This window comes from Galleria mellonella, unplaced genomic scaffold, assembly GCF_026898425.1.
Source record: "Galleria mellonella isolate WM207_F2 unplaced genomic scaffold, CSIRO_AGI_GalMel_v1 utg132, whole genome shotgun sequence".
Lineage (NCBI taxonomy): Eukaryota > Metazoa > Arthropoda > Insecta > Lepidoptera > Pyralidae > Galleria > Galleria mellonella.
The window spans coordinates 4,763,320-4,785,046 of NW_026441989.1; the positions used below are offsets into that span (position 1 = coordinate 4,763,320).

Below are 21,727 nucleotides of genomic sequence, written 5' to 3' on the forward strand. Positions count from 1 at the left end.
TACCATGAAATGTCTATCGAATGTCCCTCTTTTATGTTGCACTTCTCACGTTAGCTGTTATCTCCTAAGTTAATGTTCGAGTTCGAAATTTCGTAGGTGTTGGGTAGGTTCTGTGTATAGGAGCGGAGGTGAGAGAGGTGGCGGCGGGGCAAAAGGGCGGGGGCATCAGGGAGACGAGCTCTCCCTCATTGATCGCACCGCGCGCAGCATCCCCGCGCCTGGACCGCACCGCGTCCCGCAAGCTTCGCTGAACATAACCATAATACTTGAACCACTAATCTCTAGATTTTGAAAATCCATCATGACTGACCTACAGAATGAGAGTAATCAGTTTAAGGAGGCATAGCTTTACGCCACGTAATTTCTCAATTATTTATTACTGTATAACAGATCGTTATATACCTAATTACTCAGAGCTATTAGTGCAGTTCACATCGTATTTTAACTAATAATATATTAATTTCTATGATACTTCTTAGAAATAAACTGAAAACTAATTTGGTAATTTAAATATTTTTTTTATTTAGGTCTACACTTATCTTCAAAGATTCGTATGTTTTACTTATGTTACTTCAGATCAATATAGACATTTTTTATAATATATGGTATATTAATATGTGAGTCGATACAATTTATTAATAGTTACAATTATACTTTAAGACGATCAATTTAATATTTAAGAAAATATTAAACTTAAAGATGATTAATTTTGCATAAGTTGAAATAATTAATGTAATAAAAACAGATGGTGGTAGTAAACGGGTGCGGGTGCGGGTGCGGGTGCGATGGTGCGACAACGAGCATGGACCGCGTGCAGGCAGGGCTGCGAGGGAGATGACAAGGTCGGCGCGAGGATCGTGCAGCGGCCCGGCGGCGGCGCTGAGGACATTCGACGCGCGGTGCGCGGCAACGGGCGGCAGGCGGCGGGCGGCGGGCGGCGCTTGAATGGGCGGCGGCGCGGCTGCGCGCCCGCGGCGCCTCCGCCAGTCCGCACACCGGCGGCTCCGCTGCCCCACGGTCGGCCGCACTCCGCTGAACAACAATGCTCAAAAACACGCCGTGACTCGAAGAACATACCCGCGGCGCTGCCGGCGATGCTCGTGAATCGGACGGCACTCGTGGCCGTCGGCGAGCGGTCGTGAAGAAAGTTCGATTTATGAAAACCATTAAAGGATTGAATTTTAAACCGATCATATTTGATAGATCCGAATAGGCGGGAGTGCGGCGTAGGGAGGCGGGGGTCGGTGTCGCGCGGGTCGGGGCGGGTGATGGCGCGGCGCGGCGGGGCGGCGGCGGCGGCGGCGGCGGCGCGCGGGGCGGCGGCGTCGCGGCGCTGACATGGGGTGGCGGGCGCGCCGCTCGCTGTTGGCGGCGCCCGCGGGCCTGCTGCTGCTTCTGGGCCTGCTGTGGCCGAGGGGTAAGCACCATACCATATAGCTGCAAGACTTAAAAATGTAACCACCATCCCAATGTCTCGGCAAATAAAAAAAAAAACAAAAAACTTATATTCACCAAGTGAATATGTAATATAGACATGACCATATAAGAAAAGTCTTTTTAAATCAAATCTTGGTTATAATAAGGATTTGACAATCAATCCGTAATAAATGGTCGAATGTATACGGGTGAACGGTAGAAATTATTTCTGTTGTGGCTTCTAACAATAAAGACTCAGTTCATGTCTTTAGATTTTTCACAATTTAGTTTTATATATTTATAGACATAATTTTTTCTCTATAAGTCTACTAAAAACAAACTATTTCATTTGTAATACAAAAAGGAAATAATCTCAAGTATATAATCAAACTTATTCTATAGCAATAAATAAAAAAATCAATATCCACTTTAAATATGTATTTTGACCCCCTAAAGACAAGGAAGATAAGGAACTATGCCCCGATTTGGGTCTTTGTACATTACCTATAAAAATATATTTTACAAACAAACATTAAAAATTGTAATAAAAATTTTGCTATCTTACGTTAAAGAATAAACAGCTTAAAAATGTTAAAAAAGCAACTTATAAATAATGTACTAACCATTATATAATCTACTTAAAAAAAGCTTACGTCAAAATAAATTTTGAATAGTTCTTAATTTTTCACACACATTTTGTGAAACGTTAATTAAAATATTTAAAATAAATAAAACACAGAAGCTAAATTACCGTCATAAAGTTAAATACATAAAAAATTACTTCTTTGTACTCTACTCGCACAGATAATGTAATGTTTGTAAAACAAAGATTTCTAAATTAATAATCAAGTATTATTAAAATATTACGTATTTTTTGTACGTGTTATGTAACCACAAAAGTAACAATTCTATCTCCACATGAGCAGTTGAGCTCCTATTTTTCCTGAAATGTGCTTAGTCACAAATAATATCAAAGAATTTCATGCTGTCGGAACAAGCAAAAATTTTACCACAAAAGAATACTCCACTCGGCTAACAGTGACACTCGATCGATCAAGATATACTTGAAGAGCATTTAACAGACAAGCGACAAAGTGTTTTTTGAAAAGAGAATAAGCATCTGATAACATAGACCGAAATTTAGGGCGACAATCTGATATATAGGCCTTTTGAAATATAGTTCTGAAATCATTGTTCTCACGAGCAAATTATTGTTCCCATTTATTATAAAGTATTTAATATCTTATCGGTTCTATCTTTTTAAAATACTATCAGAGTTTTATAGGTATACTAGTTCAATAATTAATTGTAATTGTTAATTATAGAAAAATACCTACACGCCTTGGCTTCGTACTAATAAATATAAAGGAAATTTGTATTTTATATTAGCTTTAAAAGGCACTAAACCTTAAGTTACATTATTATAATTTACATAGGCATCTCTGTTTTTTTAATAATAATATATGGCCTGTATTACTCGTTGATCATGTAGCTTTCTATAAATGAAAGAATTTTTAAATCAATTTGGTAGCTCTTGAGTTTATCCATTACAAACAAACACAAATACAAACAAATAAATCTTTCCTCTTTAAAATATCAGTACAGGAAAATTTCATAAAGAATTCATTCACTTTTATGATGGTTATTAGTATTTTTTTTAAATTGTGGGGTATTCGTTTCCCTTCCAAAGTACTTTTAATTAAATTTTATAATACCCTAAACTTTTTTTAATCTCTGCATGAGTCGGACAATTTATAAGGTTTTAGTATCGTTAGATATAATTTGATGGTTATATCTTTTTCATGTGACTTATACACATGTTAAAAAATTGGGGTTCAAATTTTATAAGAAAATAACTTCAAGTAATGTGTAACCAGATAGAAAATAGTTATTATTATTATTGGAATATGGTAGTTATATCTTAATAATAGTTCTATTACGATTTGTGAGTAATAAAGTGCCAAATGTCTAATCGTAAATAAATGTTTAAAAAATAATCATTGTGATTGGGCAAGATTTATGGATGATTTTGTATGAAATATAAAAATAAGTTTACACTCAAATTAAGAACCTCTTGGAATCAATTGAAAATATCAAATGGTGAATGCGCAGGAGCACGCGGCGGCTACCACGAAAAGCGGCTGCTGCACCACCTGCTGGATCACTACAACGTGCTAGAGCGGCCCGTGGTCAACGAGAGCGACCCGCTGCAGCTCTCTTTCGGCCTCACGCTCATGCAGATCATTGACGTGGTAAGGTTTTTTTCTCGAATTTGTTATATGACATACGCAGTTTTTGTTTCTAATGTGCAAAATCAATGTATAAGTGAAGTCTTACTATGTGCCAATATGTTCACGCTGGTGTAGCAGGGGACAGTTCTCGCTATTGAATTTGTATATGTGCTTCTCTTTGATACGGTTAGCATATCGTAACGAACGTATCGTTTACACTTGTACTTTAATCTTACTTTATCAAGGTTGTGCCTCGTTACTGGAAACATTACTGGATCGACCTCCACGCAATTTCCCTGGAAAGAATCGTGGTACATTCGTAGTGAATTACATTACATTAGATCAACTGGCCTGACTTCATTATCCTTTATCATCTCTCACTGATACTCCGCCAACATAAACTACTACAGCGAAGTTAAGATTCCTTTTTTCATTCAACATACATGGGGTACAACATTTGTGTGTGTGAAATGTATTTTGGTAGAAACGGCTGTCTTGATATCTCTACAATCAAAATAATGTTTTATACACAGCATATTTAAAACTTGATATAAAAGCTCTACATGAATAATATATAATAAATGTCTGATAGAAGCACAGTGTCAGGCAAAAACATATTTATAGAGTTTAGATTGCATTTAAATAGACGTGGCAATTGATTGCATCTATTTCACGTGGAAATTGTTTGCACAAAGTAGATATCTATGGTCAGAAGAATTTACTTTATAAGATTAAAGTCAAAAATAGAGAAACACATAATGGCCACAAAAATTTGCTAATTTACACACCCCTGGAATAAGAAGTTTTAAACTTAGTGTGGTTCTTCGGAGTGGGATATGAGAGGGAAAGATATCAATCATAGAAACCGCAGATTTATTTTTATTATATGTATTTTTATTGTATGTATTTTGTCATTATTAATTTGTGGAATCCTAATAACATTATGAAGTGTTGCACAAGTAGTATTTCGCAGTTAATAATTCTGAAAAATATACGAATAGGTAGTACATTCATAAATATTAATTCTTTATATTAAAATTAGGAACTGTTATTTCAGTTCCAATTATATATTTATATGTGACCCAGCACAGAATTAACCACCTCTCCCTTTTCTCTTCCTTTTAAGCGTCGAGAAATGGGCAGCAGCGTCTTTCTTAAAACATCATCAAAGCCTAACTGCAATTGCCAACCCACCTACCAAGTGTGGTAACTACTGGCAAATCCCTTCTTATGGGGGAGGCCTATGTTCAGCATCGGACAGTTAACGGCTGATATGATGATAATGATGATATATATTTCCGTACAAACAACTTGTACAGTTGTAAATAAGATATTTTGTGTCATTGACCTTATAAAAAAAACATAAAAGCTCTTAAAGAAATGAATAAATTAGAAGTTTTGTTCACAGGACGAGAAGAACCAGCTATTAATAACAAACATCTGGCTTAAACTAGTAAGTATATATTGAATTAATTAAATTCTAAAAGAAATTTATATTTCCCAATTCTTAAATTACCTATATTTTTAGCATTAATAACACTGGATCTACATTACTAAGTCCAGTCAACTATCTAACTGCAGCTTCTATTTTCTTATAATTACATATTACTTTATAAGATTGAAAAAAAACTTATTATACCATGTTCGACTACATATAGTGAGCAAATACACAACAACATTATTATGACCTTATTATTGTCACTTATAATTAAAAAAAATATAATTTTCTCCGCAAAAAAAAAATAACAACTTCGGTCTTTACAAAATTAGTATGGGACAAACACTTGAACAAACCCTATCGATCCCAATATCGTAATTGATTGCGTTGACAATAATATCGCCAAACATACAAAAAATACAGACGATCTAAAATGAATTTCCTTTATAAAGTCGCTTTTAAATTATGACAGAACTTATTGTAAGAAAAAGAGTACAGTAATAAACATACATGTATTTGTGATATAAAATAATAAGTTTAGTGAAAAAACACAAGACACGTTTTATGAAAACCTGACACAGGACAAACCAAAAAATAATACATTGTTCTAAAAAACCTCAGTGTCAACAGCCAGTATTAAAACTAACAGAACTAGCAGTGATCTGTCACCTAATATTTAAAGTTTATCAATATCTAATAACATTAGTGAATTGAGCAAAACAGGAAGTATCTCTAATATAAAATAGATACCGTGTTTGGAACAAACATACATGTGTCGATTCGTCTATTGATTTAAACTATAGGCATAGTATACAGTATCGTCCATTAGTATGGATTGAATGTAATTCATTACCAACAAAACAATTTTGTAATGACAAACAGTTATCATAACCTTCTTCAATTTCAGTTTGTACGCGATGAGTATTAATCAATATATTTTTGAGTTATTATTCAAAATAGGATATTGTGAAGAAAACAAATTAATATAAATTATTTTAAATAATTTGTTTTTATTTAACTAATAATCAGACAAAATATAAAATATTGATATGCTGACAACTAACATAAGTAACGAAAAATTAATTAAAATAAATTTATATGATTAAAACTGAGATATATTTTATTTTATTATACTTGTTGTTTTTCATACAGGAATGGAATGATATGAACCTGAGGTGGAACACTTCGGATTTCGGCGGAGTCAAAGATTTACGAGTACCGCCTCACAGGCTATGGAAACCGGATGTCCTTATGTACAACAGGTAGATTAACAACATTTATTAAAAAAAATCTTTGTAATGTAAAGATTATATTAGACCCTATTATTTTGTGAACAAAATAATGGAATTATTTTAATGCAATGTTGTGTTTAAAGCGCGGATGAAGGATTCGACAGCACATATCCAACGAACGTGGTGGTACGAAACAACGGCTCATGTTTGTATGTACCACCAGGCATTTTCAAAAGCACTTGCAAGATTGACATCACCTGGTTCCCTTTTGACGACCAGCGGTGCGAAATGAAGTTTGGCAGTTGGACTTATGACGGATATCAAGTAAACAGTTTCATTTTTAAAGTTCTACATAAAATTTAACAACTTTAACTTTGACTAAATAATGACACCCACTAATTACTTTTGTTATAGTTGGACCTTCAATTACAAGATGAGGCAGGTGGAGATATAAGTAGTTTTGTTACAAATGGCGAATGGGAACTCATAGGTTTGTCTCACACTGTACTCTTTAAGTAACTTGTACTATCAATTAATGACGAAATTGTAAAAAGTCATCATTTTATTTCTAACAGAATTCCAGAATATTACTTATATGCCTTATACAGAAAGCAAATGTTAAATCTATTAAAACACAACAAAATTCCTAATAGTATAAAGTCTTTCTTTACTACTTTTTCTACTACTGATGTCTGTAATATTATCCTAATACATACTTACTTATATTTGAATAAAATTTATCCTAATTCACGTGGGATATTTCGTGAAAAGATCAGTTCTAACAGACGGTAGGAGAGCCATGAATTTCTATACCAACCTCAGTGTAATAAATAATAAAATAATTACTTTGTAGTACCTACCTACAATGTAATATGTAGGTATTAAAAATAAAACAGTGTAATAAATAGTTGATTACTCAATGAGGTTTTTCTAACAGGTGTACCAGGCAAACGCAACGAAATATACTATAATTGCTGCCCGGAGCCATATATTGATATCACATTCGCAGTGGTAATCCGACGGAAAACACTCTACTATTTCTTCAATCTGATTGTGCCATGTGTCCTCATTGCGTCTATGGCGCTACTGGGTTTTACATTACCACCAGACTCCGGCGAAAAATTATCTTTAGGTAGGTGTTTAATATTAGTTTTCTTGTAAACACATGTTTTGTTTCCATTTTACAAGATTTTTTATTACACTGTCAAATGTGCAGAATCATAATATAAATTTATCAGTCCGAAATATATAGTGAAGACAATAAAAGATCACATTATTTATTAGTAAAAAAAATACATTATATTATTATAAAACTTTGATTTTGATATTTAAAAGCATAGAAAAATTATTTTTCTTCATCTAGATACGATCATATGTTTGACATGACAATACCTTGTAATATACGAGTATATACAAAAAATTATATATTTTCAACTAACATCGAAAAAGGGAGGTTTTACTCCAGCTGTATTCTTTTATATGAAACATGATAATTTCATCAATTTTAATATATATATATATATATATATATATATATATATATATATATATGTACTCTTTATTGCACTAAAACATACAGTAACAACAATAAGTTAATAACAATGTTAGCAATGACCTTTTTTTAATCAAAACAGTACACTCTCTTGGTAATTCCATATTAATTATATCGAATTCTTAATTATAATTGTCGAGTTTTTTTTTTGTATAATTCAGCAATAATTTAGGCTTATTACTAATAATCCCCTATGACATTTGTATTTTATCTAATACAGGTGTTACAATTTTACTGTCACTGACGGTGTTCCTGAACATGGTAGCTGAGACCATGCCGGCGACCTCTGATGCGGTCCCGTTACTGGGCACGTATTTTAATTGCATCATGTTTATGGTGGCATCTTCTGTCGTCTCTACTATACTTATCCTCAACTACCACCACCGGCATGCAGATACACATGAAATGAGCGACTGGGTTGGTATTTATATGTTTTGTACGATTGGATCATCTTCCGATAACCATTTAAATCTATATATTTACCTATCTAATAACAAGAGAAACAGACTGACTGAAACTGTTGTACAATGCACAGCAGAATTATGGAGTTTGCTCAAAGATACCATATATAAAATAAGTGATCACGTAAATAAATATTTTTCTAATTATTATCACTAAGAAAAGATTTCTCATAATTACTATGTAAACTAGAAAATTAGAGAGTAGCTGGCTTATAATAAACTTACATTTTAATATATAAATATTGTTGAACATATTTATACCTTTTATTACCTTTTTGACCTATCAACTGTACTATAAAATCTTATTCGATTGCCAATTAAATTTTTACTCAAATAATTTAACATTAATAATTAATTAAACAATCTTTAAAAAAATATAAATAATCATATATTTAATTTCTATACAACAAATACTTTTTTTAACAAAACAGGCTTAGCTTACTGTAGATAAATGATAAAATTTTGTGCTTATACTCGTACAAACATACCTTGATAATAATTTCCTTTTTTCTTTACTTACTAAGTTGTTCACTTTTAGATTCGCTGTGTATTCCTGTATTGGCTGCCATGGATCCTACGCATGTCGCGGCCGGGCTCGGCGGCGACGCCGCCCCCGGCGCGGGCGCCGCCGCCACCCGACCTGGAGCTGCGCGAGCGCTCCTCCAAGTCGCTGCTGGCCAACGTGCTCGACATCGACGACGACTTCCGGCACGCGCACGCGCAGCAGCCGCCCTGCTGCCGATACTACAGGTCCCTCGACGATCTACACGAACACTACTCGCCGTAAATAGCACGGTTAAAGTACTACAACCCCGCCTCGAACGATCCGCAGTAAACCCGACCCTAACAGCTTAATTAACGATAGTTTACATTACTCACTGTCATTTTATAATCATCTAAAGCTTTCTCTTGGGTCTTGGGTCTTTTCAAATTACATCTCTGAACATAATCTCTGAGCATAAATCCCGTAGTACCCTTCGTTCCTCAGCTCTACCAGTAGATAGACCGTAAGTATGAACGGCGGCTACAGAGCCCTGTCTGTTACAGGGGGGGCGAAGAAAACGGCGCAGGGTTGGCTGCGCACAGCTGTTTCGGTGTCGACTACGAGCTCTCGCTCATACTCAAAGAGCTTCGAGTCATCACAGATCAGGCAATTAGCACATTTTATTATCATATGTAATGTGAATAAGTATAAGTTTCATAAATATAATGAACACAAATGTCTATCTTAATCTCAAATTTAAGAATTGAACATTATCGAGATCATTCTATTTCAGATGCGCAAAGATGACGAAGATGCGGACATTTCGCGCGACTGGAAGTTTGCCGCCATGGTCGTGGACAGACTGTGCCTTATTATCTTTACCCTGTTCACAATCATCGCCACGCTAGCCGTGCTGCTGTCCGCGCCACACATCATGGTGTCGTAGCGACCCGCCCGCCTGCGGCTGCGCATGCGTAACGTTCTGTGATACCGCGAATACTTGTTAAGTTGTGATGTGCGAAACGGCGCGGGCGCTGACGCCGCGGTGCCGAAGTTGCCGCCGCCTGCCTCGACGCCCGCGCCCCCTGTAGATATAAGTTACCGCTGACTGCCATCCCCTGCGCTCAAACGAACCTCTACTACTACTACCTTCCTGAATTCTCTATTATCGTCTGACCTATCCCACTCAAATTGAGGTACTCCTTTCCAAAATATTACAAGTGGTCGTCGTTGAACCTAAGAAAATCAAGGTAAATATCAGAGATACGTAAGGACTAGCAAGTCAGTAAATGCTTGTTAATAAAATGAGTGGTTTTCAGTTGGCACTGTAATCAGTTGAATTCGTGTCCAGCGTCTACTGTGTAACGGTTTGACGAGGAGCCGACATTCCGGAAATGCTTTAAAAGGTCATACCTATATTAGAGTAGTCGCCGAGAGGTCTTCATCCATGACTGCGGCAGAAACTGAAAATTTTAGCACAAAAACGTCTTCCTTCATACCATTGAACGACCTGATCGCATTTAAAATTTAAACTTTGTTAAAACTTTCTTGATTCTTAAAATCTATTGTACAGTTTAGGGTTTGGGCGGTAATGCAAAGGCCCTTTGTTTCCTTCTTATTCGATTCCGTGAATCGTGGTTATGATCCCTAACTTTATTTTCGGATGTATTGTGTCAGTAGCTAGTATAGAACTTTACAAACAATGTTGATTCAATTGGTACAGGTTGTGATATGCCTCGTTGTGAACGGGTCGATATTGTTATAAATGGTAAAATATCCATGGCTATATAGCTTAATAAAACGTTCGTTAAAAGTTGTAGTTAAACAAAGTATTATTTTAATAAAGTCATACCTGAATCTTTCGGAACGACTTATACAAAATAATTAAATAAATTACATAATATTCACGTTTATACTTCTTTCCATACAGTTACAGTTATTAATATGCTGAGATAATATTAGCTTTAATGCAAATTTTCTTCGTATCAAAGTCTTGATTGTGGTTAAAATCATACTTTCAGGTAAACATTTAAGATTTAATTCACACATTTCTTCACAATCTTCCCAATAATTAGATATATTTTTATTTTATCGTCTTATTAATGTGAATACAAATATAATGCTGAAAGTACAGGTATGAATGTTGTTGACAATTGTATGTTAACGAGTACGTGTACTGCCATCTCAAACAGCTATCACTCATTTGTGATTAGGTTGGATCAGACCTGTTACACATAAAGAAAAATCCTAATCATTGTCTAATTATAGGTCCGTATAAAACTATATTATTTTTAGAAAACATTGTCAACCTCTTAAGAGGAAAACGTCGAATCGATAGAGCGATTGCGTTGATACTCAAACGTTAACAGTATCCACGCAAGGCTCCTACTATGTTTTCCTCATCTGAGGTACATTACCAATAATTGTAGACGGTCCTTTGGAAGTTGCGGAGCGACTATGATTATGACCCAATGTTTTCAGTCACCCTATTTATTTATTGTTGTTTAATCTGTCTCATCAACCACTCGATAACGGTTGTACGACGACTCATGACCCGGGCAAAGGACGTCGCGTACCGGGCGAACGTACACTGCTGCATTTTGTACCGCATCTTACGTAAGGTTTACACTTCGGTGCGCCACGTCCTTTCGTCAGCATTGGGACGACCTGCTGTCTCCAAGATTTGTTCAATTGTTAGGGTTAATACTCTGAATTGCATTTTGTTTATTAAATATAAACGAAGGAAAAATGTATTTTATTTATACTTCTATCATATTCCTTATTCAGAAAACAAAACTGTTAGTACAATGAATCTATTCAAGAATAAAATAACTAAATTGTCATATAACCAAAGCTACCTTATTTATTAAGGTACTATTAAACGTATCATCATTATATCGGCCTTTAACTGTCCACTGCTGAACATAAGACTCCCCTTTGGGGGATTTTGCCAGTAATTGCCACGCTTGGCAGGCAGATTGTCAACTATTACTACTTACAAAATCTATGTCAATTTTATAAAATCTAATGTTTACATTTATTTTTGAAATAGAATATTACTCTTCATGAGATGAAAAATATTACAATAGTATACATAAATATACATATTAAAAATATTTTAGAATACAACATTTGATCATATTTTATGAAGATTTCAAGTCATAAAATGTACGTTTAAAATAAAATATGAAAATCAAATATAGGGTATATTCCTATTGTATAAATTTACTTCTATTCACACGACACGATAAGAATATCAATTTTGAGCGAGACCTTGACCTAAATATAAATGTACTCAATTTCCTGGAGCTGTAGTGCCGAGCCGAATGCCTGTGAACAATCGATGCTATCCCATGGGATAACTGCACATGCGCAATATCGTCAAACGAACACTCCTCAAACACTTTAACAATTATGAGGACTGTAGAAAATTAAAAAATGTAATTTATATTCCTTATAATTTAATTAATGCCATACCATGTACTAATATAAGCAATAGATAATTTTTCTTGTTATATTGATAGAAAAATATTAATAGAAGTACAAGACAACTGTACTAGCTATATATTTAGGTATTATTAAATCAAATCAAAGACATAAATTAGGTACTCCACGGTAACAGTAAAATAATAAAATTAATATAAATCGTTTTCATATAAAACAGTATTATGTTGTTATTATTATATACTCAAATTTTAATCACTTTCATCAATATTTTCATTTATATTTAAGGGGTTTTAATCAATTATATAAATTATACTATAGAATTAATTAGAGAAACGGTTTGGGCGGGCAGTTAGGCATGCAAGAAAGTGCAGGGCGCGGATTGCAGGCGGCGCGGCAGCCCGGTGCGTGCGGCAGTGCGCGCCGCCATGAGGGGAGGATCGCGCGTGTGCCTCCTAGCAGCTGGAATCCTTACTTTGCTTTATTCAGGTACTTTAACACTTAAATTAATATCAATCTTAGATTAATATTAACCTTAATCGTTTCACTCCATACATACTCCGTAACATTATTCCCGCTTCAAAAACCAGTAATAACTAAACCAGTAAAAACTAAGCGATATTTGCATCTTCAGTAATGTTTAAATTAACGTAAAGTGAACTGTTATAAAGTAAATATATAATTAAATTTCAGATATATTTCCAAAAACACCTAATAATTAAATAATATTGTTATAATTATGTGTGTATTTTATTTAAATATAAATACTATTAAATATAACGTTATTTAATTAACTATTCGTCAAACATATAGGTTTATAAATTTAATTTAATTTAATTTTTATAAATACATTATATAAACACAGATGTGTACACTTGTCTTTAGATAGGTACGCTTCTTATTGATCTGTCGCCGCAGCATCACGAGTTACATCTAATGCCAATTAAAAAAACTATCAACTATGTAAGATTAGTTATATATCTAATATAATATATTCTGAATATAATATATAAGTATAGTATAATAGTCTATTCTGAATACAATAGAAGCAGTTTGCAAAACTAATAACAAAGGTCTATATAAAAATCTACAAATATCCCTTCTGTCGTTATTTGCGTTATTTTAATAATATAAATTATACAGTACGAGCACATTATTAAACACTCGCATATTACAATATTTCAGGATGGTGTTCGGAGGACGAGGAGCGGCTTGTGCGCGATCTTTTCCGTGGTTACAACAAGCTTATCCGGCCTGTACAAAACATGACCCAAAAAGTCGATGTTCGTTTTGGCCTCGCCTTCGTCCAACTCATCAATGTCGTAAGTTCCTAATTATATATAGAATAATTCGTATTTAATTCCTAATAAGATTCCTTCTCAAATAAAGACGTAATTCAACATTATTTATTTTTTATATTAATAAATAAATAATGTTGATTTCTCAGCATTTATAGAATAACAATGATGAACTATTTAGTAATAATTGATCAAAGTTTACTCTACTTCAAATTTTAATAAAATTTAATGAAATTTAAACCAAGTTTTCTTGAAATTATTACAATATACAAAAACACTATTTGAATCGAAAATTTCAATCAATTTGTCAGATTTTTTTTATTTGTATTATGTATCGTAATCAATTATTTACTTAATTTATAATATTTATGAGCAATACTTTTTGTAAACTTTTTAGATGAAACTTAATTCATATATAACTTAATAATATATAATACCAACAATTGATATACAAATATTAAATTATATTTTTATAACAAACAGAACGAAAAGAATCAAATCATGAAATCAAACGTATGGCTACGTTTAGTATGGATGGATTATCAATTAATGTGGGATGAAGCAGACTACGGCGGCATCGGCGTTCTCCGGCTACCCCCCGACAAAGTATGGAAACCGGATATAGTACTTTTCAACAAGTCAGTATTCATATCTTCTGTATTTTGTAATAAGGTCTCTTAACATGGACCATTTTCTAATATTACTAATATTTTACAGTGCTGATGGAAACTACGAGGTGCGATACAAATCTAACGTTTTGATATATCCAAATGGTGAAGTGCTTTGGGTTCCTCCAGCTATCTACCAGGTATATTCTCCATTAAAACAAAATCTTAGTTTAATAATTCACAAATAATAATAATAATAACATCTCTCTTCTTTTCAGAGTTCCTGCACTATTGATGTAACATATTTTCCTTTCGATCAACAAACATGTATCATGAAATTTGGTTCTTGGACATTCAATGGGGATCAAGTATCACTTGCTTTGTACAATAACAAAAATTTCGTTGACCTCTCAGATTACTGGAAATCTGGTACATGGGACATCATCGAAGTACCAGCATATTTGAATATTTATGAGGGAAACCACCCCACAGAGACCGATATCACGTTCTACATAATAATAAGACGGAAAACCTTATTTTACACTGTCAACTTAATCCTACCTACAGTATTGATCTCCTTTCTTTGCGTACTAGTCTTTTATTTGCCCGCCGAAGCTGGTGAAAAGGTAAGCATATTTTATTATAAAAATTCTGTGTCAAAAAATATGTATTATATCTCCCTACTGACTGAACGAACGAACTGAACTGAATAACTAATTAACTAATATTGGATTCTACTGCGTCATATCTAAAAACCATACCTTTTTGCAATTACATTATATTATGTCGGTCTGAAAATTGATCTCAGTTACAAGTGACAGAACATCATATTGTGCACAAGAAAAGCAAATCATGAGGAATATGTATCATGAGCTGCATACCACATACTTTATTATCTATTTTCGAGTGAGTAGTAGAATAATGAAATAATAACTTTTCAAAAAGGCTTAAGTTTATATGATTAAAAAACATTGTTAATGTTAGTGATGATTACCATTCAGTTTCAGACAGAAAACCGTCAGTTTATATACCATTTCCAGAATTATAAAAAGTATTGATAAGATCACAATAAAACTGTAATGGGAAAAGTTTATTACATTGGTAATAAATTCTCCATATTGACAGATTCAAAACTGTTTTTTGCTTTGGGTGGTTTACTTGTTGATTACATGGTATATTATCTTAATTTCTTTGCTTAATCAAAGTTATTCTAATGTATTAAAACACAAACATTTAGAAAATGCCTTTTTTCCAGGTTACATTAGGTATCAGCATTTTGCTGTCACTGGTTGTGTTCCTGCTATTGGTTTCAAAAATTCTACCGCCTACTTCTTTGGTGCTGCCGCTTATCGCTAAATATCTCCTGTTTACTTTCATTATGAACACAGTCAGTATTCTTGTTACGGTCATCATTATTAACTGGAATTTCCGAGGTCCAAGAACACACAGGTAATCTACAATATCCATTTAAATACTTTTCAACCGACTTAAATTTGTATGCATAAAAACCTGTTTACATAAGTGTCTCTATTCACAGTGTGGTGACAGAGTAAATTTACTATTCAAGTCACCATTTTTTTACAATCCTTAGAGACAGCTAGAAAATAAATCACAATACCATAACTGAAATAAATATACCATGGACAAGTCCATATCCATGAAATAAAACGGGACGTTAACAATTTTTATAATAATAATATAGTGTAATATAAAATAAATATTATCTCCAATAGAATGCCTCTATGGATCCGGAGCGTCTTCCTACACTATCTGCCGGCAGCTTTACTGATGCGCCGTCCTCGCAAAACGCGCTTGCGTTGGATGATGGAAATGCCCGGCATGGGTGCTCCGCCTCACGCTGCTGCTCCACACGACTTGCCTAAGCATATCAGGTATATTATATTGCTGTTTGATAAAGTTTCAGAAACCACTGTATCCCGAAAAAATCGAAAAGAACTATCAACTGATGAGGTCGAAAGGATAATTATATTACTATGTTAATATTAAATTAAATATATAAATAAAATGTTTCTAACTAAAACAGTTGTCGAAAAATTACTAATAAAACTTTTAGAAATAAACATAATAATGCGATCCAGTTTTTAACCACAATTATAACACTAAGTAAGGAAATCCTTAACGCAATAGAAGCAATAAGCAATTATTAATAGATTACCTATTACATATAAGCAACACAATAACACATTCCACAAGACCAATTTAATTAATTTTTCATACAAAAATAAAATATCAATTTTTATCTAAAAATCCTACTTAGTTACAAATGTGTATGGAACCCTAAGTTTACATGAGTAGCGGGATTATTTATATTAAGATATCTAGCAGACCTTAATAATTACATTTTAGTATACAAAATCGCATTTAACTTTTACAGTGCAATAGGAGCAAAACAAAGTAAAATGGAAGCAATGGAGTTATCCGATCTGCACCATCCGAACTGTAAAATAAACCGCGCGGCTGGCGGTGGTGGTGAAGTGGGTGCATTAAGTGGCCTCGGCGCTTTAGGAGGCCTAGGCCTAGGAGGTGAGCGAAGGGAATCAGAAAGCTCTGACTCTCTACTATTGTCACCTGAAGCTGCCAAAGCCACAGAAGCTGTCGAATTTATTGCAGAACACTTGCGCAACGAAGATCTATACATTCAGGTGAAAATTTTTATTAAGTCTATTTTTGTTATCTATTAATTTTAAAACATCTAGAGAATAGATCGCAGTCGCGTGTCCAGCCAAGTTCAAAGAAAAAGGAACTGACGATGCAACACTCGAGTGTAATATTACACGAATCATTTCAAACTATTTTTGACCCCCTCACAACTCGAAACCTATTTAACCTACGCACATGGAAATGGCACAATTATGAAAGACTCTTAGCTTATCTAGAATCCATAATATTATAAATGTTGCTCAAATAGTTGTTGATATATTAACATTTAAAAACCAGCATTTTTATGATTGATTCACTGACAGATCAAAAACCTAACGCACTTCCAAATGACCTAAAACCTTGATATTTGGCATCAAGATATATACTATTAAGCTTATAAAATGAAAAAAATATGAACACTGAAAATTATTAATAATAAGTAACCAAAAAGATATATTCATCGTATCTCTTTTGGTATTTATTTCACTTGGGAGGTAATTTAAGGTCAAGATTTAGCTTAGCTAGTTTATTAGTAATGCATTGTGTAATAAAATTTATTAATTTATAATACCTATTTAAAAACAAACATTGTAGCAGCAGCAAAAACAATAACTTATTATATAAATTCATTTTATAATGTTGCATTTTCTTGTAACGTGTAAATTTTAAAAGATTTTTTACACAGAACTTGGCACGCATATAAATCTTAATTCTTTTCGGTGGATTCGAAACGACGTATATTCGTAATATTTTGAATCTCACTTCACATTTATATTTTTATATGCTTTTGATGAGATATATTTATACATGGTCGCGTACAACGCGGTTTCAAAGATGTTTTTTCCAACGAACGCTGAGGTTATGAAATAAGCTCCCTGTTGAAGTTTTTCAAGAGACTATAGCGTGGTCCTCCTCAAAAGGGGGAGTAAAGAAGTTTTTTCAGAGTCGGCAACGCGCGCGTAGTACCCCTGGTATTGTAGCCGTTCATAGGCAGTACAGTAAACGCCTACCATCAAGTAGGCCATTTGCTTATTTGCCACCTCAGTGATATAAAAAGATCAAAATGATGACAAACAAGTATCTGAACTGTGTAATGGAGACGGTTAACGTAAGCTATAGACGCCTGTAACACCAAGGTGTCACACCCTGTCCATCTTTTCACAAAACTTCATATTTTACTCTCTCTATAGTCTAGAAAAAACTTCGACAGGAAGCCCATACAACAATTTGAACGTTCGTCAAAGGTAACTCCACTGAAACTGCACTATCATTTGCTAATTCTATTTCAAAGGTGTGAGGATGAACCTTAGCAATCTATTGAAGAATCTGTTGCCTATTATAACCCTTAAATTTTGAAATATTCTCGTTATTTTTATTTCAGACTCGTGAGGACTGGAAATATGTTGCGATGGTAATTGACAGATTACAACTGTATATCTTTTTCATTGTAACTACGGCAGGGACCGTTGGTATTTTAATGGACGCACCGCATATCTTCGAATATGTAGATCAAGATCGAATAATAGAAATATATCGAGGAAAATAGATATTAATATCCACATTAAATAAGTATTTAATTATCTTCCAACAGTAGGCAAATTCTTTTAAACTGTTATAGGCTTCCATTGCTATTTTATTCTTCCAATCAATTTACAGCATAAAGTTAACTGTTTTGTGTACGTATTTAATTAATAAATAAATAAACAACAAAGAAAAATGTAACTATAAATTAATAATATAAAAAGTTTTATCAGAAAACTTCGTATGAAAGTCGTCTAGTTAGGTCCCTCTGTCCCACTCGTGTTTCTGTCGTCAAGTGGCTGAGTTTGCATAGTTGTTGCAACTGGATGAATGGGATATAATAGTCAAATTACAGGGTACGGAAGAATAATCTTAGTCCTGAAAAATGGCAACGCGTGAGTGGTACCATGAACACTATATGATATCCATGGCACTGTTCATGTCTATAAGGGGTTAATTCTTTGGAGTAAACCATCAGCTTGCCATTTCAAGTTGCATAAAAAATTCTTTTGCACAGATAAAGCAACAAGTGGTTAGTTTATTGGCATTTTATCTAGAAAAGTACCTATATAGATTCCATTTAAATATATGATGTATTTTGTTGGCTCAAATAGGTACATCGAATTTGTTTTGCTACATATGTAGGTAACTGTTATACTCATTATTCTATTAGTTATAGGTCTAGTATATAGGTCTAGTATTAGTATACCTAGCTTCAAATGGAAGTATTAATAAAATGGCTGTGTTCGAATCTTAAAAAGCAACAATAGGTACAGATAATTTTACATAAGTTTGTATTTTTATCAACGCAGTGTAATTGTAATACTTAGATAATAATAAATAAGTAAGTACCTATTTATCTTAAAACATTAAACTTATTTGAAATAATATTGTTCTATTTCTTATACTTATTATGTGTATCTCAAACATATTGTTAAAAATATATATTAATTATTTAGGTTCTGAATAACTGTATTTAGATCAAAAAAGGCCAATAACCGCCTAATGCATTTCTAGTGATGAAATACAAATAGTCCCAAAATGGTCATCACTTGCTTAGTCCCATCATAAGTACTTTATGCATAATCTTAAACACTGGATATAATTTATTTAAATAAACTTGTTTACGACTATTCTAATCATTTTTTGTCATGATTCTACTGTATGATTACGGACGTTTATTATCTATCGTATGGAAAAATACGAATCATACGAAACTCAATTTTTTAAAATTAGTCAATGTTTATATATTTATAAAACATTGAATTAGGTAGATATATAATTAGAAAAAAATATATGACCAACAAACGCCAAACACGTTTGTCTTCTTAGTACCTAATCGTTAAGTGAGTTTACTATTCGCCAATACATTATGACTTTACAAAATTTTTTTTTATGGGTGATTGAATGATAATCGAGTCTGCGCTATCGGTGTACCGGTACTAGTAAGAAGTAATAGGTGAGAATGAAATCAGGTCATTAGGCCCATCGTGATAAATTCACCAAGAATTAACCACGGTTTCTAAGGGGATCGCTGTTAAATCGACCTGATATTACTGGCACCGCAAATCGCTATTCCCGATTACTAACAATTCCTTAAATGAATATATATTGTTCATTAACAAAATAACTAAATAAAAATAATTTTAAAATACTTATATCCAATAATAATAATAATAAACTTCGCCGTTTTATAAATCTTTTAAATGTTTCAAAATAAGATTTCACGTATTCGTGAATAATGCACTTATAATGTCTTTTATCGTAACGATTGTAAAATTTTGTCATAAACTGTTATTTGTCAAACGTACAAAATACGTACACAAATAGCCAAACAATATAAAACAAAATAACAAATACATGTACAATAACATTTTAAAATGGGTATGCAATGCACCTACTTACCTACATTGTAACTAAGATTGTAACTTATGTTCTTCAGGCAAATGTAATAATTTAAAATTATTATTAAGTATCAGTTTAAGGGATATTGTTCTTATAAGAAAATAAATTCTTTGAACCCAAAAGCGGTCCAGTCATAAAACTTTGTTTTATTATAATAAATATCAGTAATATTGGGTATCAAGTATCTAATTCTAAGCAAGATAATTATTGCCCTGAACAGTTCTTTCTATTTTTTTTTTAATTCTGCATCTGCTTAAAATCGTTGACTCGCAATGAATACTTTTACAGAAGAAGTAGCTTTCAAATAATATTCAAAAAGACAAAATATTCAAAAATTCTCATTATTTATAAGCCAACAGACAAGTGAATTCAAAGGAGTTGTTAGTAAGTAGAACGCTAATTCCAATTGCTAACAATATACCATGTAAGATCGACATCCACGCGGTCTCCCCTGGAAACCATGATAGGTAATTTTTATCATATTCACCACGATGGGCCAACTGACCTAATTTCATCTTTATCGTTTTATTCTTCACTGGCACCCAATCATTGTATACCATTACCATAGGCGATTGCATCATTCTATTTCAATCCGTTAATGAAAGCCAAACAACATTTAACCACCGATACTTTCTAATTGAATAGTTGTAAAAATGTTTGATATAACTTAATTATATATTTACATATTTCCTTTTTTATATTACCTAGAGAAAGAACTTTTACCTCAGTATGTTAATTTGTATTAACTACTTTTTAATTTCATTGTATTTAAAATAAAAATACAGAATTGGGATTTTTTATATCTCCTATAAAATTTTGCCCATATTATCTGTAAACACTTGAGGTGCCTTATACTATGCCTTAGAACATGCCGGGACTCTAAAAAATATTATTTATTTTACACTAGCTTCTGTTCAGGACTTCATATGTGTGAATTTTGGATATGAGTTATCTTTCTCTAGAAAGTCTGTTTTGTTGCGTAAGAAAAATAATTTAAACCCAGAGGGTATATCAAGATTAACATATCCTCACCATATTTTATGCTGGATCTCCAGGAACATAAAGTGACCAACTATTTTTGTTCAAAAAGAGTACACTTTGCAAGTTTTTCATTGGTTAAAAAAAAGAAGGAAAAACGATATATATATTTTTTTTTACAACACAGGGGGCAAATATGTTATATATGTTTAAAATAAACTTTTAAACATATTTAAAAGTTTATTTTCTTATAATTATGTTTTTAAAAGAAAATAAACTTTATTTTCTTTTAAAGACATATTTTTAGTGTCAGAGTTCAGAGTGGTTTTTTTTTTTTTGCTAAATAAGGATATTCGTCTAATAATGTAACCACATCAGAACAACTTTCATTTTGCATATTAAATTTGACTGTTAAGACTACATATGTTTTTACAAAAAGTTGCGACTTCTTACTGCTCCAATAATCATTCTCTAGTGAAAATACGCTTTCAAAAGCAG

The 21,727-nt window shown here is 33.0% G+C and overlaps 2 protein-coding genes across 3 annotated transcripts; both read left to right on the forward strand.

Moving 5' to 3' along the window:
- The first annotated feature begins 1,283 nt into the window (after positions 1-1,283).
- Positions 1,284-11,557, forward strand: LOC113518249 (neuronal acetylcholine receptor subunit alpha-7). Of its 2 annotated transcripts, none has more exons than XM_026903077.3 (11): positions 1,284-1,417; positions 3,529-3,668; positions 5,056-5,100; positions 6,238-6,347; positions 6,461-6,641; positions 6,732-6,807; positions 7,255-7,449; positions 8,090-8,286; positions 8,869-9,113; positions 9,378-9,480; positions 9,608-11,557. In XM_026903077.3, exons 1-11 carry the CDS (start codon positions 1,339-1,341, stop codon positions 9,758-9,760), a joined length of 1,524 nt encoding a protein of 507 aa, XP_026758878.3. In that variant the 5' UTR covers positions 1,284-1,338; the 3' UTR covers positions 9,761-11,557. The 2 variants fall into 2 exon arrangements, with proteins under 2 accessions (XP_026758878.3, XP_052759008.1); XM_052903048.1 differs by having other exon boundaries at positions 8,869-9,080.
- A 1,046-nt stretch (positions 11,558-12,603) lies between these two features.
- On the forward strand, positions 12,604-20,440 carry LOC113518248 (acetylcholine receptor subunit beta-like 1). Its single transcript, XM_026903076.3, has 9 exons — positions 12,604-12,747; positions 13,444-13,580; positions 14,040-14,194; positions 14,274-14,364; positions 14,443-14,790; positions 15,420-15,613; positions 15,898-16,056; positions 16,560-16,827; positions 18,207-20,440. Exons 1-9 carry the CDS (start codon positions 12,687-12,689, stop codon positions 18,369-18,371), a joined length of 1,578 nt encoding a protein of 525 aa, XP_026758877.1. The 5' UTR covers positions 12,604-12,686; the 3' UTR covers positions 18,372-20,440.
- The last annotated feature ends 1,287 nt before the right edge of the window (positions 20,441-21,727 follow it).

Excerpts from the sequence above, each read along its gene's own strand:
- LOC113518249 (XM_026903077.3), top strand. The coding sequence starts at position 1,339 with ATGGGGTGGCGGGCGCGCCGCTCGCTGTTGGCGGCGCCCGCGGGCCTG. Across the intron at positions 5,101-6,237 it reads CAAACATCTGGCTTAAACTA|GAATGGAATGATATGAACCT; the intron begins GTAAGTATATAT and ends TTTTTCATACAG. Across the intron at positions 6,642-6,731 it reads GGACTTATGACGGATATCAA|TTGGACCTTCAATTACAAGA; the intron begins GTAAACAGTTTC and ends CTTTTGTTATAG.
- LOC113518248 (XM_026903076.3), top strand. The coding sequence starts at position 12,687 with ATGAGGGGAGGATCGCGCGTGTGCCTCCTAGCAGCTGGAATCCTTACT. Across the intron at positions 14,195-14,273 it reads GATATAGTACTTTTCAACAA|TGCTGATGGAAACTACGAGG; the intron begins GTCAGTATTCAT and ends AATATTTTACAG. Across the intron at positions 14,791-15,419 it reads CCGCCGAAGCTGGTGAAAAG|GTTACATTAGGTATCAGCAT; the intron begins GTAAGCATATTT and ends CCTTTTTTCCAG.